At 51.4% G+C, this 27716-nt stretch overlaps 1 protein-coding gene across 8 annotated transcripts in view; it reads left to right on the forward strand.

The window, feature by feature from the left end:
* Nucleotides 1-27716, forward strand: part of CTIF (cap binding complex dependent translation initiation factor) — a 288471-nt gene that overhangs the window by 57508 nt on the left and 203247 nt on the right. For 6 of the 8 annotated variants that reach the window (XR_003516957.2, XM_027576486.2, XM_027576491.2 and 3 more), the window contains exons 2-3: nucleotides 15979-16185; nucleotides 21248-21295. Coding sequence is in view for 7 of the 8 variants with exons in the window: in XM_027576486.2 (XP_027432287.1) it covers nucleotides 16006-16185; nucleotides 21248-21295 (228 nt within the window). In the remaining variant the exon portion in view is untranslated. The remainder of the gene's footprint in view (nucleotides 1-15978; nucleotides 16186-21247; nucleotides 21296-27716) is intronic. The other 2 variants (XM_027576492.2, XM_027576493.2) reach the window with 1 other exon arrangement.

A 27716-nucleotide genomic window follows, 5' to 3' on the forward strand; every position in this document is an offset into this window, starting at 1 on the left:
AATGGATGGGTGGATGGATGGATGATACATGGATGGATGGATGGATGGTAAATGGATGGGTGGATGGATGGATGATACATGGATGGATGGATGGATGATAAATGGATGGGTGGATGGATGGATGATACATGGATGGGTGGATGGATGGATGATACATGGATGGATGGATGGATGATAAATGGATGGGTGGATGGATGGATGATACATGGATGGATGGATGGATGATAAATGGATGGGTGGATGGATGGATGATACATGGATGGATGGATGGATGGTAAATGGATGGGTGGATGGATGGATGATACATGGATGGATGGATGGATGATAAATGGATGGGTGGATGGATGGATGATACATGGATGGATGGATGGATGGTAAATGGATGGGTGGATGGATGGATGATACATGGATGGATGGATGGATGATAAATGGATGGGTGGATGGATGGATGATACATGGATGGATGGATGGATGATAAATGGATGGGTGGATGGATGGATGGATGGATGGATGGATGGAGCGACACCCAGAGATGCGTCCCCATCTTTGGTGAGGCAGTAGAATCTTTCTAGGGAAGCTAAAGACATCCCCCAGATTCAGTGGGAACTTAGACTCAGTTTTTCAGGCTTTTTGTTGATCCATTTATAGTCTCAGTTGATTCTCACAGCTGTAGTTTTCTCTGGAGAGATCTCCAAGCTAATCAGCCAGAGATTCCAACCCAAGGCAATTATCCTGGGTCCAGCTTATATAGATACACTAAATTTTTAAAGCGCTTTATTGAGATATAATTCGTATCCCATACAGTTCACCTACTTACAGGGTATAATTAAGTGGTTCTCAATATAATCGCACATATGAGCAACCAAAATTTTAGCATACCTTCATCACCTCAAAAAAAAAACCCCAAACCCTACCCTAAAGCTGTTACTCCCCTGCTCACATAGCTCATTCCCTACTGCAGTCCTAAGCAACCACCAATCGAATTTTTATCTCTATATTCTCTCTCATCTTCTGGACATTTCCTATTAATGGAATCATACACTGCATGTTTTTTTTGTGATTTTTCACTTAGCACGGTGTTTTTAAGGTTCATTTGTGTTTTTACATATATCAGTATTTCCTTCCTTTTTATGGCCAAATAATATTCCACTGCGTGGGGTGGGGGAGAGAGGGAGAGAGAAGTATACCACATTTTGTTTATGTATCATCAGTCGGTTGACTGTTTTTGGGTAGTTTCCATATTCTGGCTATTAATAATGCTACTAAAAACATTCATGTACAAGTTTTTGTGTGGACACATGTTTTCATTTCTCTTGGGTGTACACCTACAAATAGAACTGCTGGGTCATATGTTAACTCAACATTTAATCATCTGAGGAACCACCAGACTGTTTCCCAAAGCGGCTGCACCATTTTTAATTCCCACCATCGGTGTATGAGTGTTCTGATTTTTCCAAGTCCTCACCAACACTTGACTCAATGATCTGTAAGGTCCTTTCTACTTCTAAGCTCCTAGGATTCTGTGGTGAAACCCAGTGACTGTTGAGACAGTGAGAAGCCCCTCTCTGACTATATATTCTCCTTCTCCTGTCTCAGAGGCGTGTGCAGTGGGCTGTGGGAAATTTCTCAGTTAATTATCTGCCAGTTAACCACTCAGCCTGCTCCCTGCGGTTGTAACTGGCTACAGACCGCTCCTGCTGTGTGCATGTAGCGAGGTTATCTGCTGCTAGCACGCTCTACTGGGTGAAATTAACTGCAAGGATAATGGGAAATAGAGCCCGAACACTGATGGGCTAATAAGAACAGCCATCCAGGATCTGCCACCAGGCGGGCTTTCTGCAAGGCATGTGGCTGCATCTGGGAGACTCTACTGTAGCTAACCCAGACTAGCCTCGGGGAGAGAGCTCCAAGGCCCAGACGCCCAGGATGGGCAATTCCCCAGGCCTCCTGAGGGCAGCCCAGGGTCCTTCCCCCCCATCTTATATGGAATCCTACCTCGTGCCAGACCTTGGAAATACAGTGATGGGAAGACAAAATGATCCCTGTCCTCAAGAACTCAGACCATAGTGGATACCCAGGCAAAGTGATCTGGAGCTCAGATTTTCTGGCTGCCTATTTCCCCAGTTCCTTGACCCCAGCATGTCCCAGAGAGAAACATTTGGGGAAATCAACCTCAGGAGAACTACCATACCTGAGTCTTCAACAAGGACTTGGCCAAACACTCTCATCACCTGGCTTGGCCATCCATGGCCATGGACCTCCATCATGGGGGCTCCGTGTTCTCCAAGGTAAAAAGAGCTAGCAAATGTTTATGGTCTGTGGCGTTGAGCTTTCCCACACCCTCCCTTCAGAAGTCTTTGCAGCACATAGGTCTGGTTTTGCATCCCTTCTGCACATCATCCCTCAGAGCATCATCTCATCACAACAGGACATGGTGGGTACAGTCAGGGATTCATTGGCTCATGCCACAAGGAGTGGGACTCTGAGATGTTGCTGGTCCTAGGGAAACACCCGGGGCTGGAGTCAGGACTGAATTATAGTCCTGCCCTGTCCCTAGGCCACAGGCACATTGCTCCAAGGTCCCCATCTGTAAAAGAGAAGTGGGAACGTATGCCCAGCTTTACTCACACCTGAGGTTATTGAGAGGCAACTGGCTGGCTGGTGCTAGGCTGGGCAGACCCTAGGGGTATGAGGCCAGAACCCCTTCCAGTCCTCCCCAGATAACTTCTGACCACCTCGATAGTTCCTATCTGCTGGCAGCTCACTCTGGTACCCTGCAAGAGCATAAAGCCATGACCTAGAACAGGTTCCAGGGCACATGTCAGGAATGACCACATGGAGGGCAGCTTTTGGGGAGATGTTGGGCAAGGAATAGCAATGTTGAGTGAGTGGAGCTCTGGGCACCTCCCTGCTGTTTAATCAGAGTAGCCATATCTTAGAGCCACTCTGGGGTCAAATCCTGACTCAGCCTCTTCCTGGCCAGGTGACCTCGGGCAACTCCTCTCTGCCTCGGTTTCCTAGTTTATACATGGGGACAAAAATGGCTCTCGAGTTATAGGATTGTCTCGAGGATTAAATTACTATATGACAAGCCTTTAGCACAGGGCTTGGCACATAGTAAAATGCTCAGGAATTGTTAGTTGTTACTATCTTTTATATATTGGGGGAGCCATTTAGAATTTCATTTGAGAAGTAAGCATTAAAGGAGAACAATTTGGAAACCAGCAGTCTGTGGGGAATACGGTATTGACGGTTTTCTTTCTGGCATCAGTAAAGTCAAGGGCAGCTACCCCTGAGTAGGAGGAGCCCTCCCTGGCGTTCTCCGGGCAAAAACTGTGGGTGTGCTGCCTCTGGACCAGGAGACCACCTGCAGCGAGGGTCTGGCCTTCGCTTTTCTGTACGTTTTATGCTCCTGGGCTCTTGCCGCGCAGGGTTTTATCTCCCTATGGTTCGTGGAGAATTCAGGGAGACCTAGGGGAGCCCTGGGCGTTGGATCGAGTTTGAGACTCCCGTGGTTGCTGTCCAGCAGGCATTGGGTGTGATGCCTACAGGCTACTCAGCCCAAGAGGGGCCCGCGCCCAGCCTCGCTCGCTCTGCTGGTTCTGCTGTTAATGTGACACCGTCTCTGTGCCCACCAGCAGCCAGCAGGTGCCTCTCTGCAAATACCAAGGGCGACAGAGCACTGGTTACCTGCTGACCATTCTCTAATTGCTGGGAACGCATCATCAAATACTCAGGGATTAACTGAAGGTCAACAGTGGGCGCAGGTCTGGCTCCCAGGGGACGCGGGAAGGAGCAGACGACAATGTCTTCGGCCTCTTAGAGCTCAGAGTTTAGGGGAGGAAGGAGGCAGCCCCTCGGACCACGTTAGGGCTGAGCGGTACTGTGGTGGGGGCATTAAGAGGAGCAGTGGGCTAACCCTGCACTTACTTGGGCCTTCCCTCAGGACACCCACGAGGGGCTCCCCATTCTCTGGATGGAATTTGGAGGTGGGCTGCCTTCTTTGCTTCCGGTGCAGCCCAGTCCCTTCAGAGTGACACAGCTGTCCTAGAATAGCTCTGTGGCTATCTTCAGCCGGGTAAGGGCTGAGTCCTACTGGTCTGGAAACACTTTTTTTTTCCTCCCTCTCTGCAATGACTTTGCCTATTTTTGTTTTAGACCGTCATTTGTTGATTTCACATTGTCACTCCCAGGGAGCCTGACTTCCAAGTTCTTACGGACACTCCTCATTTTTGTAGTCACAGACCACCTACAGCTACTTTCTTGCAGGGGCTCTCAAGCTCAGGTGCCTGTGAGGGCCAGGCAGGCCACCAGTGTGAGTGAGTGGAGCCACGTGAGAGTGGCGGTTGTGGGCAGTGGGGAGGCATTAGGGAGTGGCGGAGTCTTTGGAGAACTGGAGATTGCGTGCTCTGTCTGAAGGGGTCGGCCCTGCTTAGCTCTGGCTAATGGTTGCAGAGGAGAAAGGTGGGTCAGTGTGGCTAGGTCTCCCAGTTCAAGAAAATCAGAAATGTTTAGTTTTACATGAAACCTTTCGATTTGTAAATGTTGGCTCAGATATTTTAAAAATACTGAACCGTCTAAGGGTGCCTGGGCGGCTCAGTCAGTTAAGGGTCTGCTTCGGCTCAGGTCATGATCCCAGGGTCCTGGGTTTGAGCCCTGGATTGGGCTCCCTGCTCAGGGGCATGGGGAGCCTGCTTCTCCCTCTCCCTCTTCCTCCCTCTCTGCCTACTTGTGCTCTCTCTCTCTCTCTCTGTCAAATAAATAAATAAAATCTTGAAAAAAATACTGAACAGGCCAAATAAAATGCCTGTGGTCCAGATGTGGACCAAATGGACATTTGCAGTCTCTGCTTGGTGATTATACTTCCTTGCAGAATGAGTTCATCATCTGAGGGGGCAGGGGACAGAGGCCGAAGGCCCTGTGGGTGGCTGCTGCCGGTGTTCCGAGGGACAGGGTCCCTGTGAGCTGGGTGGTGAGGGTGGCATCCAGGAGGTGGGCCTGAGCTGTCCCTGAGGCTGAGGAGGGGAGAGGGAGGAGGGCCGCGCCTCCACTGCGAGGCAGGCCGTGTGGACTGTGCAACAGGCTTCTTGTTCCATCAGGCTTGCAGAGACGGCGTGGTGTTGCCACTGTTCCAGCTGGGCTCTAGCTCAGGAAGCCGTTGCCAGGAGGGAGGGAGCTGACTGGGGACCTTGGCTACCCCGTGAGAGACACTGGAGAGAGAGTGTCACTCGAGAAGCAAGGTGTGGGGTGTCGGGGCCACCACACTTGGAGGAGCTTCCCGGCCTTAACCCGAGGTGCTCTCATGGGTGCATTGCTGGGTTCAGAGCCCGACACTGTTGCTCTCCCGTCCCAGCATGCTTGGAGTTAGTTTTCATTCTTTGTCCATCCATCCAGAAGTTTGGGAAGGCGGGGAGGGGCGGGGGGGGACACACCCTGCCTACCCCCAGGGCCCATGGAAGAGGGAGAATGGGTCCCTGGGAGTCCGTGCAGGTTGGCAGAGCTGAGGGCAGCCCAGGAACTGGAGTACAGGGGAGGGCCACATGGAGGCCCCGAGCAAGGCGCAGGCAGTTCAGAGTGGGGAGACATTAGGGAGTGGTGGGGTCTGTGCAGAACTGGAGTTCAGAAGGAGCAGGACCCATGGTAGCCAGAGTGGCCACGGAGGGTTTCATAGAGGAGGTGAGTCTGGAGCCAGACCCTGGGAGAGAAGATGCAATTTGGAGAGGCAGAGGTGGGAGAGCTTACAAAAGATAGAGTGGGGCACAGCTGGGGGGACAGTTGTGATGTCAAATGATAGCCACAACCAGTAGTAATTGAGTGCTTGCTGTATACCTGGCTATGCTGAACAATTTCTCATGAGTTCTCGCTTAATCCTCACAGCACTTTAAGAGATGATATTTTCATCATCAATATCCCCTGACGACAAGGAAGCAGGCTGCCTGAGGTCCCAGAGCTAGGATGTCGATTAGCCAGCACTGAAACCCATAACCCCTATGTCACCCTGTCTTAGGACGAGGGGGCAGTGAGGAAGCCACCTGACTCCCACCAGGGATGTGGCTTGAGTCAGGTGGGCTCCTCACCGCCCCCTCATACCTGTTATTTGGTGCGAGATGCCCGAGGAGGCTCTACAAATGCAGGAGGAAGGGGTTGGAGACCTATTCTGGGACCAGGTAACCCTGGTGGCCAGTGGAAGGGGGGATTGGACAGGTCCACCCCAGCACCCTTGGCTTTAACATTCTAAGGGCCAGGAGGGGCTGCGGGAGAGCCTGGGCCAGTGGTGGTGGGCGAGAGAGCTAAGGAGTCCCACGCTCAGGGAAGGAGTGAGCCGGATGCACCAGCATGGAGGGACGGAGGAGACACAGGCCAGTCTGCCGGCCTGGGCTTGAGCTGTGACAGGTGTAGGCTGCAGCGGGCCTCAAGGATCATGGAGTCTTGTCAAGACAAGATAAAAGCCCATAAAAAATTCAAGAGGAGGATGAGAGTTGGGTAACAGCACTGGGGAGGGTGAGGGGTGTCAGGAAGCAGCCTATTCTCAGCACCAAGGGAACACATGGCAGGGCAGTGTCAGGAGCGGGTTGGGGGTCAGTGCTGGGAGCAGGAGAAGGGTCAGTGCTAAAGCAGGTGGGGCGTCAGTGCTAGGAGCCCTGGCTCCTGTTGGACTCAGGGGCCCAGGGCAAGGCAGACCTGGACAACAGGGATGACCAGGGATAAAGCAGGGGTGGGCTCTCCCAGAGCCCACCGTAGGTGCCATCCTGCCCTTTGGCCCAGCCCACCTACCAGCGTGGTGGCCTCTGCAGAGCTGGGAAAGCTGCTGGGTTGGTGTTCTTCCTTCAAGAGGAAGTCCGAAGCCGGAGACTGGAATCTAATTGGCATCCCCTGGGTGGATGGCAGTGGGTGCGCCCTCCTGCCAGTGGGTGGGCCACGCCAGCATGCTTAGGCGAGAAGGATTCACAGCATCTCTCTCGCCTCCCTGGCCCACAGTGACCTGTCCCCTCACCCTGAAATTTGGTCCAGCTCCTCAGATACTCCTGGAGGCAGCTCTCAGGGAGGGACCAGTGAGGCCTGAGCCCCATTTGTCTTCTCCATACAAGTTCTGATAGACCCACAGGGCTTTCAGAGTGGGAGCTCAGTACGATGACTTGGAGGTTGCCTGTTTATCTAGGAATAGCTGTCCTGTCATTATTGTTTGACGTAATGATTGTAACCCAAACTGCACTTGGGCTCCAAAGACATTGACAGTCACTGGGCTGGGGAGGGGAGGTGACTCCAGGGCTGGCAAGCTGTTGAGGGGCTTGGAGTCTGGGGACCTGGGTTACAGACCCAGCTCTTTCCATAGGCAACTCTGTGGCTCCTAGCAAGACAATTCCCTTCTTTGGGCTCCAGCAACCTCATCTGCACAGAGGAGGGGTCAGTACCGTCTCATTCTCTAAGGACCACTGAGGTCACGAAGCTTTGGTTTTAGGAGCCCCTTTGGCTGGCTCTGACCAGTGGGACGCATCTGGGCCTATAGCTTGGCATTGCTAGGCTCTGAGCAGGTGCTGTTATGTGTACCTGGCTGTGAGCCTCAGGTGGAGGTGGGTGGTCCTGGTGTCCACCAGTAAATGCTAATTCAGCCTGTCGAGGTCCAGCCTCGCCCCAAGGGGGCCCTCAAAGCAGCGCTGCCCCCCCTGCAGGGAGCTGACCTGCAGGCCCAAGGGTCAGGATGGAGAATTTTCCAGACCAGGGTGAGATATCTGAATAAGGGAGGGAAGGGATGTGAGAGGTTTTCTAGATCTTGGCTATTCAAAGCGAGCTCCTCTGACATGAAAAAACAACGTCAGCTGGGAGCTGGTTAGAAATGCAGAATCCCAGGCCCCACCTCCAACCCTCAGAATCCGAATCTGCATTTGAACAAGACAGCCTGTGATTCCTGCCACACGACACATGGAAGTCTGGAAGCCACTTTACTTAACCTCTTGGCCACGCCTCGCAGAAGAAACACATCTTCCATGAACAGGGGGAGCACCGGTTCCATGGAACAATAGTCGTGTCTACAATGCATGTCACTCACTGATGGTTTCAATTCAGTTGTATATTTCTAAATGCTGAAATCATGACTTTATTTTACCCTAAGTTTATTTTACAGCCCAGTAAATAGCTGAGACGTGCAGTTTGAAAACCGTATGCTAGCTAACGCCCTGTCTGACCTTGGAGCCACAAAGGGTTACAGTGGGGGAGGGGGCTGTCAGACATTTAGAGCACCTCAGGTGTCCCCAACACTAACAGTAAATGTTGATTTCTTTTTTAAAAAATTTTTTTAGGATTTTATTTATTTGACAGAGAGAGACACACAGTGAGAGAGGGAACACAAGTAGGGGGAGTGGGAGAGGGAGAAGCAGGCTTCCCGTAGAGCAGGGAGCCCGATGCGGGGCTCGATCCCAGGACCCCGGGATCATGACCTGAGCTGAAGGTGGCCACTTAACCGAATGAACCACCCAGATGCTCCACGAATGTTGATTTCTGAAGTCACCTCCAGCTCTGAGTGTATTTGAACTTTCCCATTTCTGGCAGTTGGGGACCGAAGGCTCCTGCATGCAAAGGTGTCCAGCACTGCCTGGAGAGGCAGAGTGGTGGGCATGAGGGCTGCAGGTGGCCGGGGGAGCGGGGGAGAAGCATTCTGTCTGGAGCCTCGTTTATACAGGAGGTGGAGCGTGGGCTGGCCTCCAAGGGGTGGGCTGGCCACTGGCATTGTGAAGGGGGGGTCCCCATGGCTTCCTTGGGAGAGCCGGGGGCGTCCTGTGTCCCTGAGCAGTGGCCTCTCCTACCATCTCAGCAGGCCTCTGTGACCTGGCTTGGCCCTGGGGGGCTGCCTGACAGCCCACAGAGGAGAGAGCTCTCCTTGCAGGCTCTAGGTGAAGGTTCAGTTGCCAGCGCAGAGGGGAGCTAAGACAGCGAGAGGGGAGGGGCTCTGTGTCCCCAGGAACCAACTGCTGGAAGGGGCCCCGAGGGAGGGAGGCTGTGGGGCACCGTGACCGTGGGAAAAGTGGGGTGGAGACAGGGGTGGATGCCTTCAGCACGAGGTGAGTGGTGGTGACGTGCTGGGCCCTGCTGCCCACCCACAGCTCAGACGTGCCTACCTCTGTCTGCAGAGGTGCAGTACTGCTGGGACGGGTGGACGGAGCCCGGGGCAAGCCCCCTCCCGCACCACACAGCTACCCTGCAGCTGGCCTGGGGTCCAAGAGGCTAGGCTCCTCACAGCAGTCAAAAGCTCCTAAAAGCCACATCAGGAAAGCAGAAACAAATCAGGAAAACAGAAATCGAGACCTTCCCAGGCTTCGTCTGGGCGCTCCCAGAAAGGGACCCAGGGTGAGTTGCATGCTGAGGACCTGAGGGAAAGGGTCTGATGAAGGGCGAGGGGGTACCGTGCTGCCTCATTTGGGGGCCTGGAATGATGGATTCCCTAGAGAAGGGCTGGTGGCAGGGGAGGTGAGGCATCTTATCTGGTTTGCAGGTCACCGAGTCATCCCGGGTATTGGAGGAGGAGGTAATGCCTTTAATGCCTGGCTCTTCTTAAAGGGATTGGCTAAATTTACAGCTACTAATGCCATTTGTCACTGGGCGTGCAAAAAGGCATGCTGAGCCGGCTGGGACGGGTTCCAGCGTCTTGTCTCTGGGGATACACGGGGTGCCCGGTGATGTCAGCCTGCCTGTTTCCTCCAGATCTCTAGCCCCTGACGCTAACACCACCATGAGCGCTCACAGCCTCAAACCATGAGCTCTCACAGCCTCAAAGGCAGGCAGGGCCAGAAGGCTGGGGGAGAGAAACTTCTAGCCTCCGGCAGAGAGCACTCATCAGCAGAAACATCTTCAAGTGCTGGTTTTCTAAGGGAACCACACTGCTCTGGGCAGAGGGGGCAGCAAGGAGAAGATTCACGGGGTCTGAGTAGGGGGACACTGGTGGGGAGAGGGTTGCCTTTTCATCAAAGAACATGAGTGTTTTTGTTTCTGGCCTTGAAAATAGGCAGCCAGGTTCCCCCGGCTCTAGTGGCAAGCCTATAAAAAGCTACAGTGGGGGTGCGGGGGGTGACAGTGCCCTGGGCCCCTGGGGCTGGGATGGGGTCTCTGATCAACATCAGGAGGAGAGCAAGAGTCAGGCCTTTTGCCAGACAGCTGTAGATGGGCCTAAGTCCCATCTGGGCAGTGCAGGCCAAGGAGCCCCCCACCCCTGCTGTCCTTCTGTAGGCTTAGCCCCTTTGCACCCCTCCTCAAGCTCTGCTCGCCTGGCTCACCCCTCCTGCCCGCAGGCTCTGGGCTGCCTGCCCTTTACAGCAAAACGCAGCCTCAGCACTCCCCCCGCCCCCCACTCCTGCTGCTTGCCTTTTTGTTCTTCTGCATCCATCACCTGGCAGTGGGGGCAGGGTGGGGAGAGGTGGCTGGCTGGCTGGCTGGCTGGCTGCATTGGCCAGCTTGTTCCTGGGCTCCGGCTTCCTCCACTCTGCAATGCTCTGCATTCTGGATGGCTGCCTCTGGAGGTATCTCTTCTCGTCCACCCTCTCCTTCCTTCCTCCTCTGCTCCCTCCCCCCTCACTTCCACTGGGATCATGAAAACAGAAGCTCCTCTCGCTGGCCCTCTCAGCTTCGCCAGCGGCCCAGCCGTGTGGGCAATCTCTCATCCTGAATTTGCTGTGAATGCGAAACTGAGCCAGGAAGAGACCTCCAAACCCAGGCAGGAGGGGAACGCGACAAGCCCTTGAGAAAGCATCCCTGTATCTCCCTGGCCTTACACTGGCCTAAGAGTTCATTCACTCCGTGCCTCCTCATTCCTTTTACCTTAAAAATAGGGCAGAGCTTGTGGGTATGCACCCCAGAGAATTGAAAACAGCGACTCAGATGTTACACCCGTGTTCATAGCAGCACTACTCACAATAGCCAAAGGCAGAAACAAGCCACATGTTCATGGATGGATGACGGACACACAAAATGGAGTTTCTGTGTACAATATGTTATTGTAATACAGTGTCTGGCGTGAAATTCTGATACATGTTCCACCGTGAGTGAATCTTGAAAACATTATCCTAAGTGAAAGAACCCAGTTACAAAAGAACAAATGTTGTATGATTCCACTTACAGGAGGTACCCAGAATAGACAGATCTGTGGAGCCAGAAGGGAGAGCGAGAGTTGCCAGGGGCTGAGATGAGGGGAGTGGGAGTTGCTGAATAGGTACAGAGTTTCTATTTGGGATGCTGGAAAGTTCTGGAAACATAGCAATGTTGCGTATACAACATTGTGAAAACTCTTAATACCACCAAACTGTACACTTAAAAATGGTTACAGTGGTACGTTTTATGTTGTGCAAATGTATTTTACCACAATTTTAAAAAATGGGGTGTGAGTGCCTGAGTGAACTTCCCAGCCCAGTAGCTGAGGAGATGGATGAGGTGGACAGCACCCCCTTCCTCTCCCTCCTCCCTCTTCTCTGCTGAGGAGGTAAAGTGCCCTGGTTGGGACTCATTCTAGAATGTACAAATGAGCCCAGGTGATACATTAGCCTGGTTCTGTCTCGGAAAGTGGAGTTCCTGGACGTACCCCAAGAACAGGCGTCCCTGGGGAGAGTGACACAGGAGGAAGGAGCGCCGGGCAAAGGGGTGTCATGGGTCTGGTGCCCACTGTGGGCCAAGAACAGGCGTCCCTGGGGAGAGTGACACAGGAGGAAGGAGCGCCGGGCAAAGGGGTGTCATGGGTCTGGTGCCCACTGTGGGCCAAGAACAGGCGTCCCTGGGGAGAGTGACACAGGAGGAAGGAGCGCCGGGCAAAGGGGTGTCATGGGTCTGGTGCCCACTGTGGGCCAAGAACAGGCGTCCCTGGGGAGAGTGACACAGGAGGAAGGAGCGCCGGGCAACGGGGTGTTACGGGTCTGGTCCCCACTGTGGGCAGCTGGGCCCAGTCCACTGGGACCTGCTGAGAGACCGTGAAGGACACACCTCAGTTGGCATGAGAGACTGAGGAGAGAGTTCGTCAGGGGCCGCCCTGGGAACAGTTAGCACCTCTTCCTGCTCGGGCACAGGAGCCAGGCGCCAGGGGGGCCCTGCTGGCATCTGCTGGGTGTGCCAGGGGAGCCCTGGGCAGAATGCGCTCGGGGCAGCTGAGGGGAGGTACTGTCAGGCTCACCGTGTGACTCTGACGGCAGTGGGAGGGGCACCGAGAGGGTGGAGGGCACCCAGGCCATCCAGAAGCGACCAGTGTGGGAGTCCTCTGTTTCCCTCTGGGCACCAAACTGGGGCAGACTGGGAGTGGGTCTCACTGCCTGTCCCCTTCTGCAGTGATCACTGATCCCAGGGTTCCTCACGGGACTGTGGTGTGGCCTGGTGAGGGGCCTGCGAGAGCCTGGGAGAGTCCAGCAGAGCAGGCCAGAGCTGCTGCTGCAGGCAGAGCCGGGCACTTAATCCTCCTGGAAACACTCCTGTCTGGTTCCTGCAAAGCCCAGTCCTCCGCCCGTACCTGTAAAGTATACCAGGAGGCCCTTGATAAGATCTTAGGTCTTCAAGGAATAATGGGCATGGCCTGAGACACTGGCTTTTCCAGCAGGCAGCTCCTTTTCAACCCTCTCTGGACATCAACCTTATCATCCCAACCCCCACCCCGAGGCCCAGCCGTCTGCCCAGCGCCGGGCAGTGAGCTAGGCATGGGGCCCAGCCCTCTAGAGCCTGCAGCCCAGCGGGGGGGGGGGGGGGGGGTAAGAGGCACACACAGCACTTGAAGAACCCACTGGGCTTTGGAAGGGGAGTGGACGATGAGAAGTGGGAGGTGTCCTGAGAGCCGGAGCAGACTGCCAGGAGGTGGGATGAAGAGGCAGTGAGGTATAGGCACGCCTGGAACTGTGCTGTGCAAACTTGAGCAAGTTACCTCACCTCTCTGAACCTCAGTTTTCACTTTTTTAAAAAAAGATTTCATTTATTTATTCATAAGAGACAGAGAGAGAGAGGCAGAGGGAGAAGCAGGCTCCCTGCCGAGCAGGGAGCCCGATGCGGGACTCGATCCCAGGGCCCTGGGATCATGACCTGAGCTGAAGGCAGACGCTTAACCATCTGAGCCACCCAGGCACCCCCTCAGTTTTCACTCCTGAGGAGTATAATTATACCAGTTTCATGGCGTTATTGTGAGGGGTAAGTGGGAGAAGGTATATCAAGTGCTGGGAACAGTGCCTGGCACGTGAGATAGGCCCAGGGCACTTTAGCCATTCCTGTTATTAGAAGTCACAGTATCCATGCCCACATGCCAAGGCGGGGTAGATCCTTTGCCCACTAGCCCACTCTGAAAGCAGGGGATTGGGCTGGTTGCCAGATGGCCGCTGAGGCACTGTTCTAGCATTCTGTGCATGTAAGGACTGCTAGATTTTGTAGGCAGAGGGAAGGGGAATGTGTCTCTGGGTGAGGGGCACAGTGTGAGCAAAAGCAGAGGCAGAGAGAGAGCATCACATGTTCTCTTTCTATGGCCTTGTAACAAATTGCTACAAACTTAGCAGCTTAAAACAATACCCACTTATTACCTCACAGCTCTTAAAAGTCAGAAGTCCAGCTCAGTAAATCATGAGACAAACCAAAGTGTCAGCCAGGCTGAGTTCTCATTTGGAGACTTTGGGGACAAAGTCTGCTCCCAGGCTCATCGGTTGTTGGCAGAAGTTACTTGCTTACGGTTGTAGGACTGAGGTGCCCTTCTCCTTGCTGGTCATTGACCAAGGTTTGCTTCTCAGTTCCTGGACGCTGCCTGCTTTCTTTGCACACGCTCCTTCTTCAAGCTAGCCACAGTGTGCTGAGTCTTTCTCATGCTTTGAATCTCTGTCTCTACCTCCCATCCCAGATTTAAGAGGCTCATGTGACTGGATGAGGACCTCCTGAATAGTCTCCCTATCTTAAGGTCTGCTGATTTGGAATTTAATTGCAAAATTCCTCCCCAGGAGTAGCTAGATTAGTGTTTGATTGAGTAATTAGGAGAAGGTGTGCACCCAGAACCCTCTTAGTGTTCTGCCTACCACACATGGCATGTGGCCAGGACAAGGAGTAGGGTAAGAAGGGGTCATGGGCAACCATTGGAGCAGGACGGGTAAGGTGGGCCATGGTGGTAGGAAGGGTGTAAGCCTGCTATAGGCCTTGAATGGCAGGTGGAGGAAGGGGCATGGGACATCCCCACCTTCACCTCCGACCATGGCCCTGCACCACTCAGCGTGCTTCTCCCCAGTCTGAGCCAACTCTCCTGCAGACCTGTTGCCACCCTGGCCTCCACACCTGCCCTCTGATGAGGGTACCCGGATCTGAAACTTTGGAGTCTTCCCTCTGGGTCAGGTGCACATACCCATGAGGCCCAAGGCTGCAGAGCTCAGGAACCCAGAGCAAGCACAGGTCCTCTGCAGCTGCCCTGGGGTCCAGCGGAGGCAGGGCCCCATGCAGCAGCCAAAAGCCAAAATAGGAGCCAGGAAATCAGTTGAGGCATGTGGGTGTCCCCCCAGGCAGCTCTTCTTCCCCACCACCGGCACCAACCTTTGAAAAGGCCAGTGACGGTCTTGGGGAGTCCATGTTCATGGTCTCAGCAGCCTTTCTGGAACCCAGTGCCCTGTTTTGGATCCATTATAGTTGAAGACTCAACAGACCCTTGATAAGTTGGCAAATAACTGTGTTCCAAAAAAGTTCTCTACTAGTAATCCAAGGTCTTGAAATTCACATGCTCCTTTCAATATACAAGGACCTTGCCTTTATTATCAACAGTCACTTTCTAGATGCATGCAACCCCTTGTGGTCCCAGAGTCCTGTGTGTTATTCGGGTCTTCTTTGTGTATCTCCTGGTGGTGGTTTGGTAGAAGACCATTCTACTAGTTCTGATGATGAAACCGCATGCAGGCTGGGCTTCCTCCAGCTTGAATGCACTCCCCCACGGAAAGCAGCAGTTTTCCGATGACGAAAGGGACACCAGATAAGCCTGAAAGCCCCTTCCCATCTGGCCTAGAGCCTGTCAGAAGGAAGGGGAGGGTCTCTGGTGGGAAGGGACCCAGAGGTGAGAAGGGTCCCTGTTCTCCCCACTTCCAGGTGGGAGCTTCGGGGGACAGGAGCAGGCAGTTGGGGGGGGTGTCCCTGCAGGCCTGTGCCCCTGCAATGAATGGCTGGATTGACCCAGTCTGGTCAGGGAAGGACAGCAGTTCTGTGGGTGGACTTTAGCAAGTATCCCTAGAATGCCAGTCACGTGATGCCAGGCCAGCACAGAGAGAGGGCCCGAGGGCTCACGAGAGAGCCACATGCCTGTGGAGGGTGGCCAGACGCCGCCCATGGCTAGCCCATGCTCTCCCAGACTCTTCATGTTCTGTCATTAAAAACCAGTCACATCCTTACAGACTGAGCATAGTGTGTCCTGGTCAGCTGCATCATAACAAGGCTGCAAAGTTGTGTATACACAATTAAGGCCTACGGGCCTCACCTAATTTAGGGGGTAGTGTGGTGTCCCAAGAGAAAGCGTCTCTTTAGGAGACATTTTCTTGCAGGACCCAGGCCCCTTAGGGGGTTTGTGTCTGAGGACCCTGGTACATCCCAGTGCTTGAGTCTGGGACGTCAAAGCCTGTGGTCTGTTTCACTCTGCCTTGTGGTAGATTTGGCTAACTCCAGGTTGGGAAATGGGGCTTGGCTGGGAAGCGGGGTCTGTCCCCTGCCGAATCCCACGTGGTAAGGTGCAGGTGTGGACTAAGACCCAACACTGCACAAGTTACTGCGTTGGCCAGTTAGGCAAGCTACCTGCCTTCCCTGGGCCTCAGTTTCCCTCCACGTGCAGGGAGACTTGTAGCGTATTCTTCACATTGAAGGCAAGCTGGTGCCCCACTCACTTCTCTGGGATGTTGGGAGGCCAAGATGCCGGGACGGATGAGAGAATGTTCCAGGAGCGGGCAGTGGTTCTCAAGTGGGGCGTCGTCCACACCTCCCTCCGGCTGCGTCTCACCGAGCCTGCTGTTCTGTCTCCTGCAGCCCCCACACAGCCCCTGAGCTGGAGGGATGGAGAACTCCTCTGCTGCGTCAGCCTCATCCGAGGCTGGGAGCAGCCGCTCCCAGGAGATCGAGGAGCTGGAGCGCTTCATTGACAGCTACGTGCTCGAGTACCAGGTGCAGGGGCTGTTGACCGACAAGACGGAGGGGGACGGTGAGAGCGAGCAGACGCAGTCCCACATCTCCCAGGTGAGCGCCGGCGGGGCCTGGGTAGGTGCAGGGGCCCTGGCAGACTCCAGTGGGGGGAGAGGGAACCCTAAATCCAGGGAGCATCTAGTTGCCTGGCCCTTGATTGCTGAGGCGTGGATGGCCCAGGTGGCAGAGTCTGGGATCCAGGCAGGAAGCCCCTCTGCTCCACTGCGCCCCCATCCCGCGCCACTGGGCCGCTGGGGCCCGGCCAGACTCACAGTTCATTGAACACACGTTTATTGAGAGCCTGCTATGTGCTAAGCACTGTTCCCTGTCCTCCACAAGCTTATGTTCTAGAAGAGATCTGGAGATTGTGGCTTCTCCAGAATGCACCATCATAAAAGGCTATAACTTGGGAACATTTTCTCTGATTTCAAATACAGGCAGTTGTTGGCAGCCAAAGAGCTGAGTCTCAGGCAGTCACTGAGGGCTCTGTGTGCCAGCCCTAGGTAGGCGCCTGAGGCCTTCTGACCAGAATGCAAGGTTGGTGTTATCTGCTCCTGGGCTAGTCTGTGGCAGCCCTGGCCTTGGGTGGAAAGCAGACTTGGCTAACCGTGGGCTAAGATTCGGAAATGTTGAGTTCTCAAGAATAAAGTGTGAACCATTAAGGGTGGTGGTGATATCACATGCATCTTTCCTTAATACCGTAAATCCTCAGGAGATAATTGGTTCAAGAGCTGGTTCCCGATTTCCTTCTAGCTGTCTGTGTGACTTTGGGCAAACCCTTCGACTTCCCTGAGCCTTGATTTTCTTAGCTGGCGAATGGGGATTATCCTCTTGCCTCAGGAATGTTGGAAGGTCAAAGGTGATAAGAGGCTCCCAAAGCTACAGAGAAGCAGGGTGTTTCCTGCACAAGGAGACACGGGGCGCGTTTCTTCTCCTGTTTGGGATGGGAGCTGGGTCTCAGGTGTTCACCCTTTGCCCTTGTTGTCCCACTGCAAGCCGGGTCCCCTCTGACCAATGGAGGGGAGCCACTGGGGTACCCTGCTTTGGAGAAAAAGCCAAGTGCAACAAGCTGGCTGCTCGCTGTCTGGATGGGCAGAAGATCCAGACCCTCTGGCCATTTAGGAAGCCAGAGGAAACCTGGAACTAGGGACCAGGGGTCAACCTGGGACATTTGGAGGCCCTGGTGGTCCCACATCTTACCCCACGGGGGCAGGGAAGAGAAAAATCGGCCCCGAGAGAGAAGTGGGAATGTATGTGATGCTTTCCTTCGTGTCCCTGAAGTTCTAAATCACAATTCACAATTAGCATAAGCTTGTAATGCATCCATGATTCACTCTACAAGTGTGTATCGAGCACCTACCCCATGCCTGACACCATTCTAGGACTGGGTATCTGGGAGTGAGCCGAAGAGGTATAAAGCTCTGCCCTCATGGGCCTTACATTCGAGGGGTGGGTGATAACTGCTGTGGAGAAAAATAAATTAAGAAAACAAAATAGGGAGTGATGAGGGTGAGGAGGGGTTTGCAGTTTTAAGTAGGCTATCAGGAAAGATGTCACCGAAGTAGGTGAGGGGTGAGCTGTGCAGGTATCTCGGGCATAAACCCAGCTGGAAGAGTATCCCAGGGACAGCAAGGCGGCTAAGGTGCAGAGCAAAAGGGAGAGCCAGAGGGGATGGGTCGGGGAGAAAAGAGGGTCATGTCCACAAGAGGTGCAGGCGCCGAGCCCAGGGGTCTGCTGGCACTGAGCAAGCAGGGTTGGGAAGAGGAACCAGCCAGAGACCAGGAGTGGGGCTGGCAGGGAGGCGGAAGCAAAACCAGGCAGGGTGACGTTCTGGGAGCCCCCAGGGAGGATGTGTTCAAGGATATGGGGGGCGGGTTGGCTGTGTCCACCGCAGCTGCTGGGCCATGGATTAGGAAGACCAAGAAGGACCTGACCAAGCTATGGGGGCTCTTAAGGGGACCCTAGCTAGAGAGGTGCCCATCAAGTGGCAGGAGCTAACGTTAAGGAGATGGGTTGCAGATGTCGGGGGTAATACGGATCCTCTATGTATTACAGGGGTGTCTCTGTAGAGGGGAGAGACCCGGTATTTGGGGAAGTGAGGTCAAAACGGAAGCATCCACATGTCGTATGCATGGATGGGAGTGGTCTGGGGCAGAGGGGAGGCTCCATGGAGCCATGGCCTTGAGTAAAGGAGAAGGCTTGGCCTTGGCTTGGGTCCCCGGCGGCTCACCCACAATCACAGAGCAGGGGTTTCCAGGCTTGTAGCTGTGCTTCCAGAATGACCCGTCATTGTGCAACATAGCTGTGAGTTTCTCCAGCTACTTTCAGCCACGATGGCGCAGGCACAAGTGCAGAGTTACAGAACTGAATTTAACCAGGACTGAGGTTTCTCTGGGCAATGCCACTGGAGGGAAAGAAGGAGGAAGGAGTCAGGTGGAGTCAGGACAGTGCCTTCCCTGACACTGAGCCAGGCAAGGACAGGAATAAGGACCCAAGGCAGTGATAGGTGCTGAAGAGTGGTGGGTCAGTGGATTGGGGGTCCCTAGGGTGTTGGTGAGTGGCTGGAGTCCTGCAGGAGTGAGCAGCAAAGGGAAGTGTCCAGGAGTGGATGTTGGAAGTCCAAGGCAGCAGGTGCAGTAGTTGGCAATGAAAGGCTGGCCACAAGCATGGGGATATTGGGCAGAGAAGAGATCAAGAGGAGGGGCTGTGGAGCTGATTGGCAGGGCACAGGACCCGCCATCACTGACATCGACAGGTGCCGGAAGAGGTGGCCACGATCCGGGAGAAAAGTCTTCAGGAAGTACAGGGACTGAGGCGGGGGTGGGTGACCTGGGGGTCTACAGGTGACTGCAAGGAGGGGGTGCCTTGCCTGATGATGTGTTAGTTTCAACCACCTGTATCATAGAGTTAACAATATCATCACCTGGAGTGGCGGGGGGCGGGGTCCTAGACTAGACTGGACAATTTCCAAGGGAAATAAACCTCTTTCGGTCGTGGAGGGCAGGAAGGGGAGGGAATTAGGTGAACCAACTCTTGCATACTCCCATAAGCATCCTGGAGCACACTTCCCTGGGAGCAGGCCCCGGGGACGGGGTGTGGGGCTGGCCTGGCCCGTGCTGCCTGCCTCCCGCACTGTGTGGTCTCCAGCAGGGCATCCTTCAGAGGCTCCTCCTCCTCCTGAAGTAGGCTCCTCTTAAAGGAGGAGTGTCCATAGATGCCGTGAAGCTTCACCCCAGAGGAATGCCTGATGAATGGTAGAAGTTCTGTTCCCAGGGCAGCCACCGGGGAGGTAATTCTGGAAGCAGGGGCCCTCCTGGTGTCTCTGGCCTCCCTGTGGTGATGGCGGTGCTCTCAAGATGTCGAGCAGATAGAGACGTGCCCTCACTCTGGGCCCTGCCCTTGCAGCTCCCGCTCCTGGGAGAGGTCGGGCCTGACCATGTTTGGATGTCCACATCTGCGGGGGCTTTCAAACAGACGTTTGTTGTGAGGCCACTTGTGACATCTGACGCGTTCCTCAAACTTTATGCGTTCTCCGATGTTCCTGGAAGAATGCAAACACCTGGCAAGACCCCAGGGTCTGCCCGTGTACCTCTGGCCAAGGAGGGATATTTTAACCCCACGCCCAGCAAACCTGCTACCAGACGCCCACAGACACAGCTGGGGTGCAGACTCCAGGGCAGGGGCAGCTGTGGACAGCTCTCAGTAAGGCTAGGGTTAGATGTGTTTTTTGCACACTTCTTTAAAAAAAATAAAGTCTCTGTTGACACAGCTTTAAGAGAAGTCTTTCTGCTAGAGCACTTTTGCTTGTTCTTATTTAACCTGATGACTATTTTAAATGGAAGCCAAGAACCAAAAAAAAACCCTCAGAGAATGTCCCCATCTGCCTGTCTGCGGTGGTGTTTTGATGTTTCTGGGAGAGGAAAATTGTTAAGAATCTTGGAAATGTTGAGAAAACTTGAGAGAGTGGAGAATAATGTTGCTTTTCAGTTGGTGGGACCATTTTTTTAGGATCTGAGAGATGATAGTTGACCCTCAGAGGAAAATACCTCGTGATGCTTGTGCAGTTGTGTTCTCCCCCTCCCCTCCTTTAGCAACAACTAGGAAGAAAGATGGATGGACGAATGGATGCATGCATGGATGGTTAGATGGATGGATGGAAAGAGATTAGATAGATAGATGGATGGATGGATGGATGGAAAGAGATTAGATAGATAGATGGATGGATGGATGGATGGAAAGAGATTAGATAGATAGATGGATGGATGGATGGATGGAAAGAGATTAGATAGATGGATGGATGGATGGATGGAAAGAGATTAGATAGATAGATGGATGGATGGATGGATGGATAGATAGATAGAGCGAGCCAGTGAGTTTCCTTTTCTTTAGAGGAGTAACCAAGAGAATGTATGTCCTAAGTTTCCCAATACTTTTAGGATACCATATTTAAAATTACATGCCCACCACCCACCCACCACACATACATTTCAGAAGCGCATGCCTTCCAGTGGATTCTAAGTCCATAAAAGCACATCCTGAAGGTTGTCTTCACTCTGTCTTTGAGAGAAGGGAGGATTATAGCCCTACTCCACAGGAGAGAAGACTGCTGGAGTACAGATGTGGGAAGGGACCAAACCACACTGCTTGGTGGTGGCTGATCTGGGGCCCAACCCTTCCCTACCCACTTCTGGCCACCAGACTTGAGCTCCACTGTCAAATGGGTAGAATGTAGGGACATTGCAAAGAGCAGATACATTTAATGAAAGCCTATTTCCCCATAAATTCTCGGGAACAGGTGAAATGAAGAACCAGTGAGGTTAAAAATAACTTCCTATGGTCCTTTTTGACGTTGTCAGGCACTTGAGGCTCCTAGGTTTTGTCTAAAATGCAGAGTGTCCTTAGCAAGAGCGGTTGCAGCCATGCAGCTGTAAAGAATGGGATGCGAGTATTCAGACTGGCGTGACTTCTCTCACTCACAGTGTTTTTCCTTCTCTTTTTCTTCGTGTTTTTCCTTCACTCTGCCTTCCCTGTTCACTGTTCCCTCATCCCCCTTTAATCCCATTCCTTCATTTCCTCCTGCCCTTTGCACACTCTCCCCTGCTGTATTCACTCGTAGGAGGAAGCACTCAATGGTGGACCACCCATGAAAGGCTTAACTGAAGAAGTGAGTTTAAGGGGAATTGTGGGAGGGTTGAGCATGGGGGCCTCATTTTCTTAGAGATACAATTTATTTTTAATTACATGAGTCCTCTATGTGTACATTCTGACGGTACACAAGAATTCTAATATTAACAATAAAATCTCCCTTAGCTGCTGCCTCATTCCACTGCCTTGATTGGTGAGTTAACTTCATCACTCTTTTTAATGCGTTTACCAACCTATGTATAACATAGGACTTTTAGAAATACATTCTTTCAAAATCATAAATCAGGGGCGCCTGGGTGGCTCAGTCGGTTAAGCGTCTGCCTTCGGCTCAGGTCATGATCCCAGGGTCCTGGGATCGAGCCCCGCATCGGGCGCCCTGCTCCGCGGGAAGCCTGCTTCTCCCTCTCCCACTCCCCCTGCTTGTGTTCCCTCTCTCGCTGTATCTTTGTCTGTCAAATAAATAGAATCTTTAAAAAGAATCATAAATGAATGATTTATGATTTTTTTAAGCCATGAGTATATTGTTCAATGACCTACATCTTTCACCTTGCTGTATGCCCTGGGGATTCTTCCAGCCTTGTAAACCCACTGTGTTCTGTTTAATCGCTACATAGTAGTCCATACCATGGATGTCCTAGAGTTTAACATTCATCTGCTGAGGGGGTTTCAGGAAACTTCTGAATTTTCCCCTGGAAATATAAGATACTTCAATGAGTGTTACTGAACGTGCCTCTGCCTGCACATATAAAAGTGTTTATTTAGGTAGATGCTGAGAAATAGAATCATTTTTAATAGCTATCGTCAGATTGTTTCCTAAAATGTTCTGTTTTTCACACCACCACCGGTGTATTGGGACAAATCATCTCTTGGCGTCTTAATTTGCATCTTCTTGATGTCCAGTGAGGTTGTGTCCCTTTTTAATCTGATTATCAGTCATTTTTTAATGAGTTAAAATTGTACTTTTAAAGCAACAATTGGAAAAACAGAGGCAATCAGGAAACAGAGGAAGAAACCCAGCATAATTTTGTGATAAAACTAATGTCATTTTTGGGTATTATTTTTTCTTTATATACCTTTTACAACATTGAACTTCTTGCATACATGCAGTTTTTAGCTCACTCATTTATTTAGCATGATCTCCTAGACATCGTTTGGTGGTTTGGGGCATAAAGCATAATTGTTTAAATCTGCCCCTTTTCTGCTAATCACTATTGGTTAAAGAGTGAAGTATAATTAAAGCTAACGTTTTGTTGATTCAAGCCCTGTTCTAAGCTCTGGGGATAAACTCAAGAACAGAATGAACCATAATCCTTGCCCCCCACCCCCCAGCCCTTCTTTTCGAATGGAGAAAGACAGGTGACAGACGATGAAGGAAATAGGATGATAGGAGATGTTATACACCTGACTGGGCAGGAGAGGGGCAGTGCTGGGCTGTCCCAGGGAGCTCACTTAGACTTTTGAGCAAAGATTTGAAGAAAGTGAGAGAATGAGGCCACATGGGAACCAGAGTTCCAGGCAAAGGGAACGTCGAGGGCCCAGCTCTGGTGTGGGAGTGTGTCCTGCTTCGAGGAACAGCTTGAGGGCCCAGTCTGGCTGGAGCAAAGTGAGCAAGGGGGAGTGTCATAGAAGAGCCAGCTCTGCAGGGCCTTTCCCTCCCTGGTGAAGACTCTGGCATTTTCTCTAGTGCAACAGGATGATGCTAGAGGGTTTTGAGCAGAGGATGGGTATGGTATGACTGGCTAAATCGGATCACTCAGGATGCTGTGTGGAGAAGCAGCTATGGCAAGGGGCTGGCCGTGGGGAGTGGTCAGGAAAGGAAACAGGGAGACCAGGAAGCTGTTTGGCTGGTCCAGACAAGAGGTAATGATGGCTTGGAGCAGTGGGGTCACCGTGCAGGTGGTAAAAGTCAGTCAGATTCTTGTTATACCTTAAAGGTGCAGATGACATGATTTTCTGATGCATAACCCTGAGGATTTTAGCCTGAGTAAATGGAGGACTAGACTGCAGAAATGAGAGATATATAGGAGACCCTGAGAGTAGCTTTGGGGAGCAAAGATCAAGAGTTGAGTTTTGGAACGTGAAAGGTTTAAGATAGTATTAACGTCTTGGTGGAGATGCTGATCAAGCAGGTAGATGTGCAGAGGTGGCGTTCAGAGGAGAGGAATGACCTGGAGACTTACGTCTGCCAATAGTAGCATATGGATGGCATTTTAAGCCCAGGAATGAGGGAGCTTAGAGAAGAGGGTCCCTACGAGACTGAGGAGATGAGCAGGAACTAACAAAGAATACTGAAGTGTGTCCATATGAACTCATTTACTCTTCACAACAATTCTGTGAAGCTACTGTTATTGTTGCCAGCTTACAGGGGAGGAAGCTAAGGCACAGAGAGGTTGAATAAGTTGCCCAAGGTCACACAGCAAGTATGTGGCCAGTCTGAGGTCTGAGCCAGGTGGTCTTACTCCGGTTGCCATACACTTAACCTCTCTACTGCTGGTAGTTTCTGTTAATTATTACAGTTGGGGGAAATTGAGTCTTTGGGATAAAGTGGCTCGTCCAAGGTCATAGAGTAAGTGATAGAGCGGGAATAGGAACTCAAGATTCACTGCTTCAAGAATGCGAGCTCCTAGTCACTTCATTATGCTGCTTCTACAACAGGGAAGTTGGGGTTTTTTTTTTCTTTTTTTTTCTTTTTTTTTTTAAGATCCCATTTATTTATTTGAGAGAGAGAGAATGAGAGATAGAGAGCACGAGATGGAAGAGGGTCAGAGGGAGAAGCAGACTCCCTGCTGAGCAGGGAGCCCGATGCGGGACTCGATCCCGGGACTCCAGGATCACGACCTGAGCCGAAGGCAGTCGCCCAACCAACTGAGCCACCCAGGAGCCCGGGTTTTTTTTTTTTTCTTTTTAAGACAGGAGGGAAAAGCCTTTCTTCCTCTCTCAAATCTCAGTCCTTGGGCAGCACCTCCTCCCCCTTCCACACGAGGCTTTTCTGGAGCATCACATGGATGGAGAGTGGGCTACCAACGAGTCTCTGCTCCCACCTCCCCTTCTTGTTTCTCCTCTCCATGGACAAGGAGCCCATGTGCCCAGCATAAAGGAACTCGTTCCAGACTTTGAGAAGCTCAGTCTGTAGGCTGGCAGGATTCTGCTCCTGGCTGGCCTACGTCTGAGCTCTGTGAGATGGTGAGGAAGCCACGTCCCCTTTCTGGGCATTGCGAGAAGACAGTGGCTCCCACTTGACCTTCAAACTGCTCCCTGGGCGGTCCTGCAGCCCCCTTGATTAAGAAGCCCTGGGTAAGATGACTTTTTAAATGATTTTTCACTTTGAAATAAATTCAGATGTAAATAAAAACGGCAATAATAGTACAAAGAACCCCTGTCTCTCCTTCACCCAGAGTATCCGATTATTCATATTTTACCACTTTGCTTTCTGCCTCTCTCTTCCCTCAGAAACAGAGAGAGAGATTCTGTAAAGAGATTTTTTTTTTTTATTTGAGAGTAAGTTGCGGACTCTCCTTTATTCCTAAACACTTCAATGTGTGTTTTCTAAGAACAGGGACATTCTCTTACATAGTCATAGTATAGGAAATAAACATTGAAACAGTATTATTATTTAATCTATAGACCTTATATTTCACCAGTAATATCCTTTATAGCAAAGACAGAAAGAAAGAAATTGTAGGTTCCTCAAAAATTAAACATAGAATTACCATGTGATGCAGCAGTTCTACTTCTGGATATATATCCCAAAGAATTCAAAGCAAGGATGTGAAGAGAGATTTACGCACCCATATTTATAGCAGCATTATTCACAATAACCAAAAGGTGGAAACTACCCAAGTGCCCATCAGTAGATGACTGGATAAACCAAATGTGGTCTATCCATACAATGAAATAGTATTGAAGCTCAAGAAAAAAAAGGAAGTTCTATGACATGCACAACGTGGATGAATCTCGAGGACTTTATGCTCGGTGAAATAAACCAGACACAGAAGGACAGACACTGTATGATTCTACTTCCATGAGACACTTAGAATAGTAAAGTTCACAGAGAATGAAGGTGGAATAGTGAAATGGGTAACAGGGGCTAGGAGGCTGGGGGCTGGAGGTTAGTGTTTGATGGGGACAGAGTTTCAGTTTGGGATGATAAAGAAGTCCTGGAGATGGGCGCCTGGGTGGCTCAGTCGGTTAAGCGTCTGCCTCTGGCTCAGGTTATGATCCCAGAGTCCTGGGATCGAGTCCTGCATCGGGCTCCCTGCTCAGTGGGGAGTCTGCTTCTCCCTCTGCCCCTCCTTCCCCCCACTCGTGCTCGCTCTCTCTCTCTCAAAAAATAAATAAATAAAATCTTAAAAAAAAAAAAAAAAAGAAAGAAAGAAAAGGTCCCGGAGATTAATGGTGGTGGCGGCTGCGTGGCGATGTGAATGTACTTAATGCCACTGAAATATACTCTTAAAAAAGGGTAAAATGGTACATTTTATGTTCTGTATATTTTACTATAATAAAAAAAATTTCTGGTTCACGGTCTAATCCAAGATCACACATTGCATTTAGTATCCAACACTTTTATTGGCTCTTTGAATGAAAAGCTATTTATGCCTTTACTCATTCTGCCACTTTTTGGCCATGTAACCCTGGGTAAGTTAGCAGCCATGCTATGCCTCAAATTCCGTATTTGCAAAGTGGGCATAATAAAGGTGCCTAGATCTCTGTGAAGAGTAAATGTTAATATATGTAATAGGCTAGATGTAAATGAAATCTTTATATATTCTGACAAACTAATTCTTGTTATACACCCTGCAAGTAGCCTTTCACTTGGCTTTAATATTGTTCATGATCTCTTTTGTCACACAGAAGTTTTAGAATTCAGTGTAGTCTAAAACTCATATCTTGGCATTTAATCGACTTGGAATGTGCTGTTGACAGATAGTATGAGGCAGACATCGAGAGTAATTTTTCCTCACTTTCCTCCAGTTGTCTCAATCCCGGTGTTTATTGATGATTTCTCCTTTCCCCTGTTTGGAAACACTATCCTTATCATTATATAATCTATGATCTAAAATCCCATTTGTACATCTGTTTGTTTATGGATGCAGTTTTGTCAATTATCTCTTTGTCTCATCCTGGGTGAGACATACTGAGTCAACTTGCTGGTTTGGCTCAAGCCTTGTAATATACTTGGGTATCAGGAAGTGCAATCCCTGGGGAGCTTCATACCATTGAAAAGTGGGGTCCACCCTCAGCCTCCCCCACCCTGTGCTCCTCCTACCCCAGGGTTCAAGGGGTTCCCCTGTCTTTCACCACGTGTGCTCCTAAAATACTGTCCCTCCTGGGATGCAAATGACAAAGAGTAGATTTTAATTTTTTTATTGTGTAATTAATTATTTATTTATTGTTTAAGGTTTTTATTTTAAGTGATCTCTACACCCAATGTGGGGCTTGAACTTACAACCCCGAGATCAAGAGTCGCATGCTCCCCCCAGCTGAGCCAGCCAGGTGCCCCTACTGTGAAAAAAATTTAAATGTGCCGATAAGAGTGAAGAATACTAGAATAAGCATCTATTTTGGGTATAGAATAAGCATCTATACTCCCGTTTATGAAACCTTCACCCCGTGCCATCTGTGTTTCAGATTTTTAAAGTAAGAAATAAATTACAGCAGCAGGGTGGAGGCCCCGCACTACTCATTCGATGTCCATCATTCCCATATATAAAAAATGTCCCACTTTTCCTACCTCCTTGTGTTCAATGACCTTTTCCGGAGGACACCACCTCTTCTTCCAGAGGACTTCCTCCTAGCAGCAAACCAGTTTCCCTTGAAGGAGAAACTCTCTAGTGTTGGAATCAGGCACCGGGGTTGGACAGCTGAGCCTGCTTTCCAGGTGGGGGCCCTTCTCTCTGTTCTGGAATCATCTCATACAGATAAGGACAGGTTCAGGGAAGGTCTGCGTCTGGAGATTTTTCTAGGCAATAGCTCAGAAAAGGCTACGGGGAGGCAGGAGGTGGGGGCTACAGCCTAAGAGCAATCCCAGCAGAGGTGGGGAAGGGAGAGTTCCCCAGGGGCTTTAGGACCAAGGAAGGAACCCTCATCCCTGCTGGAGGTGATCCCAGCACCAGGCAGCAGCAGGGAAGAGGAGGTCCCACAGCCCAGTGGGTACAGCTGTCCAACCCCAGTGCCTGATTCCAACACTAGAGAGTTTCTCCTTCAAGGGAAACTGGTTTGCTGCTAGGAGCAAGTCCTCTGGAAGAAGAGGTGGTGTCCTCCGGAAAAGGTCATTGAACACAAGGCGGCAGGAAAAGTGGGACATTTTTTATATATGGGAACGATGGACATCGAATGAGTAGTGCGGGGCCTCCACCCTGGAGAGCAGGCTGCTCCTGCAGGGTTTGGAGGTGGTGCCTCGCAAGCCCAGTGGGTACAGCTTTGTGGGATAAGTGCAGGGA

Source organism: Zalophus californianus, chromosome 14 (assembly GCF_009762305.2).
Source record: "Zalophus californianus isolate mZalCal1 chromosome 14, mZalCal1.pri.v2, whole genome shotgun sequence".
In the NCBI taxonomy this organism is placed as follows: domain Eukaryota; kingdom Metazoa; phylum Chordata; class Mammalia; order Carnivora; family Otariidae; genus Zalophus; species Zalophus californianus.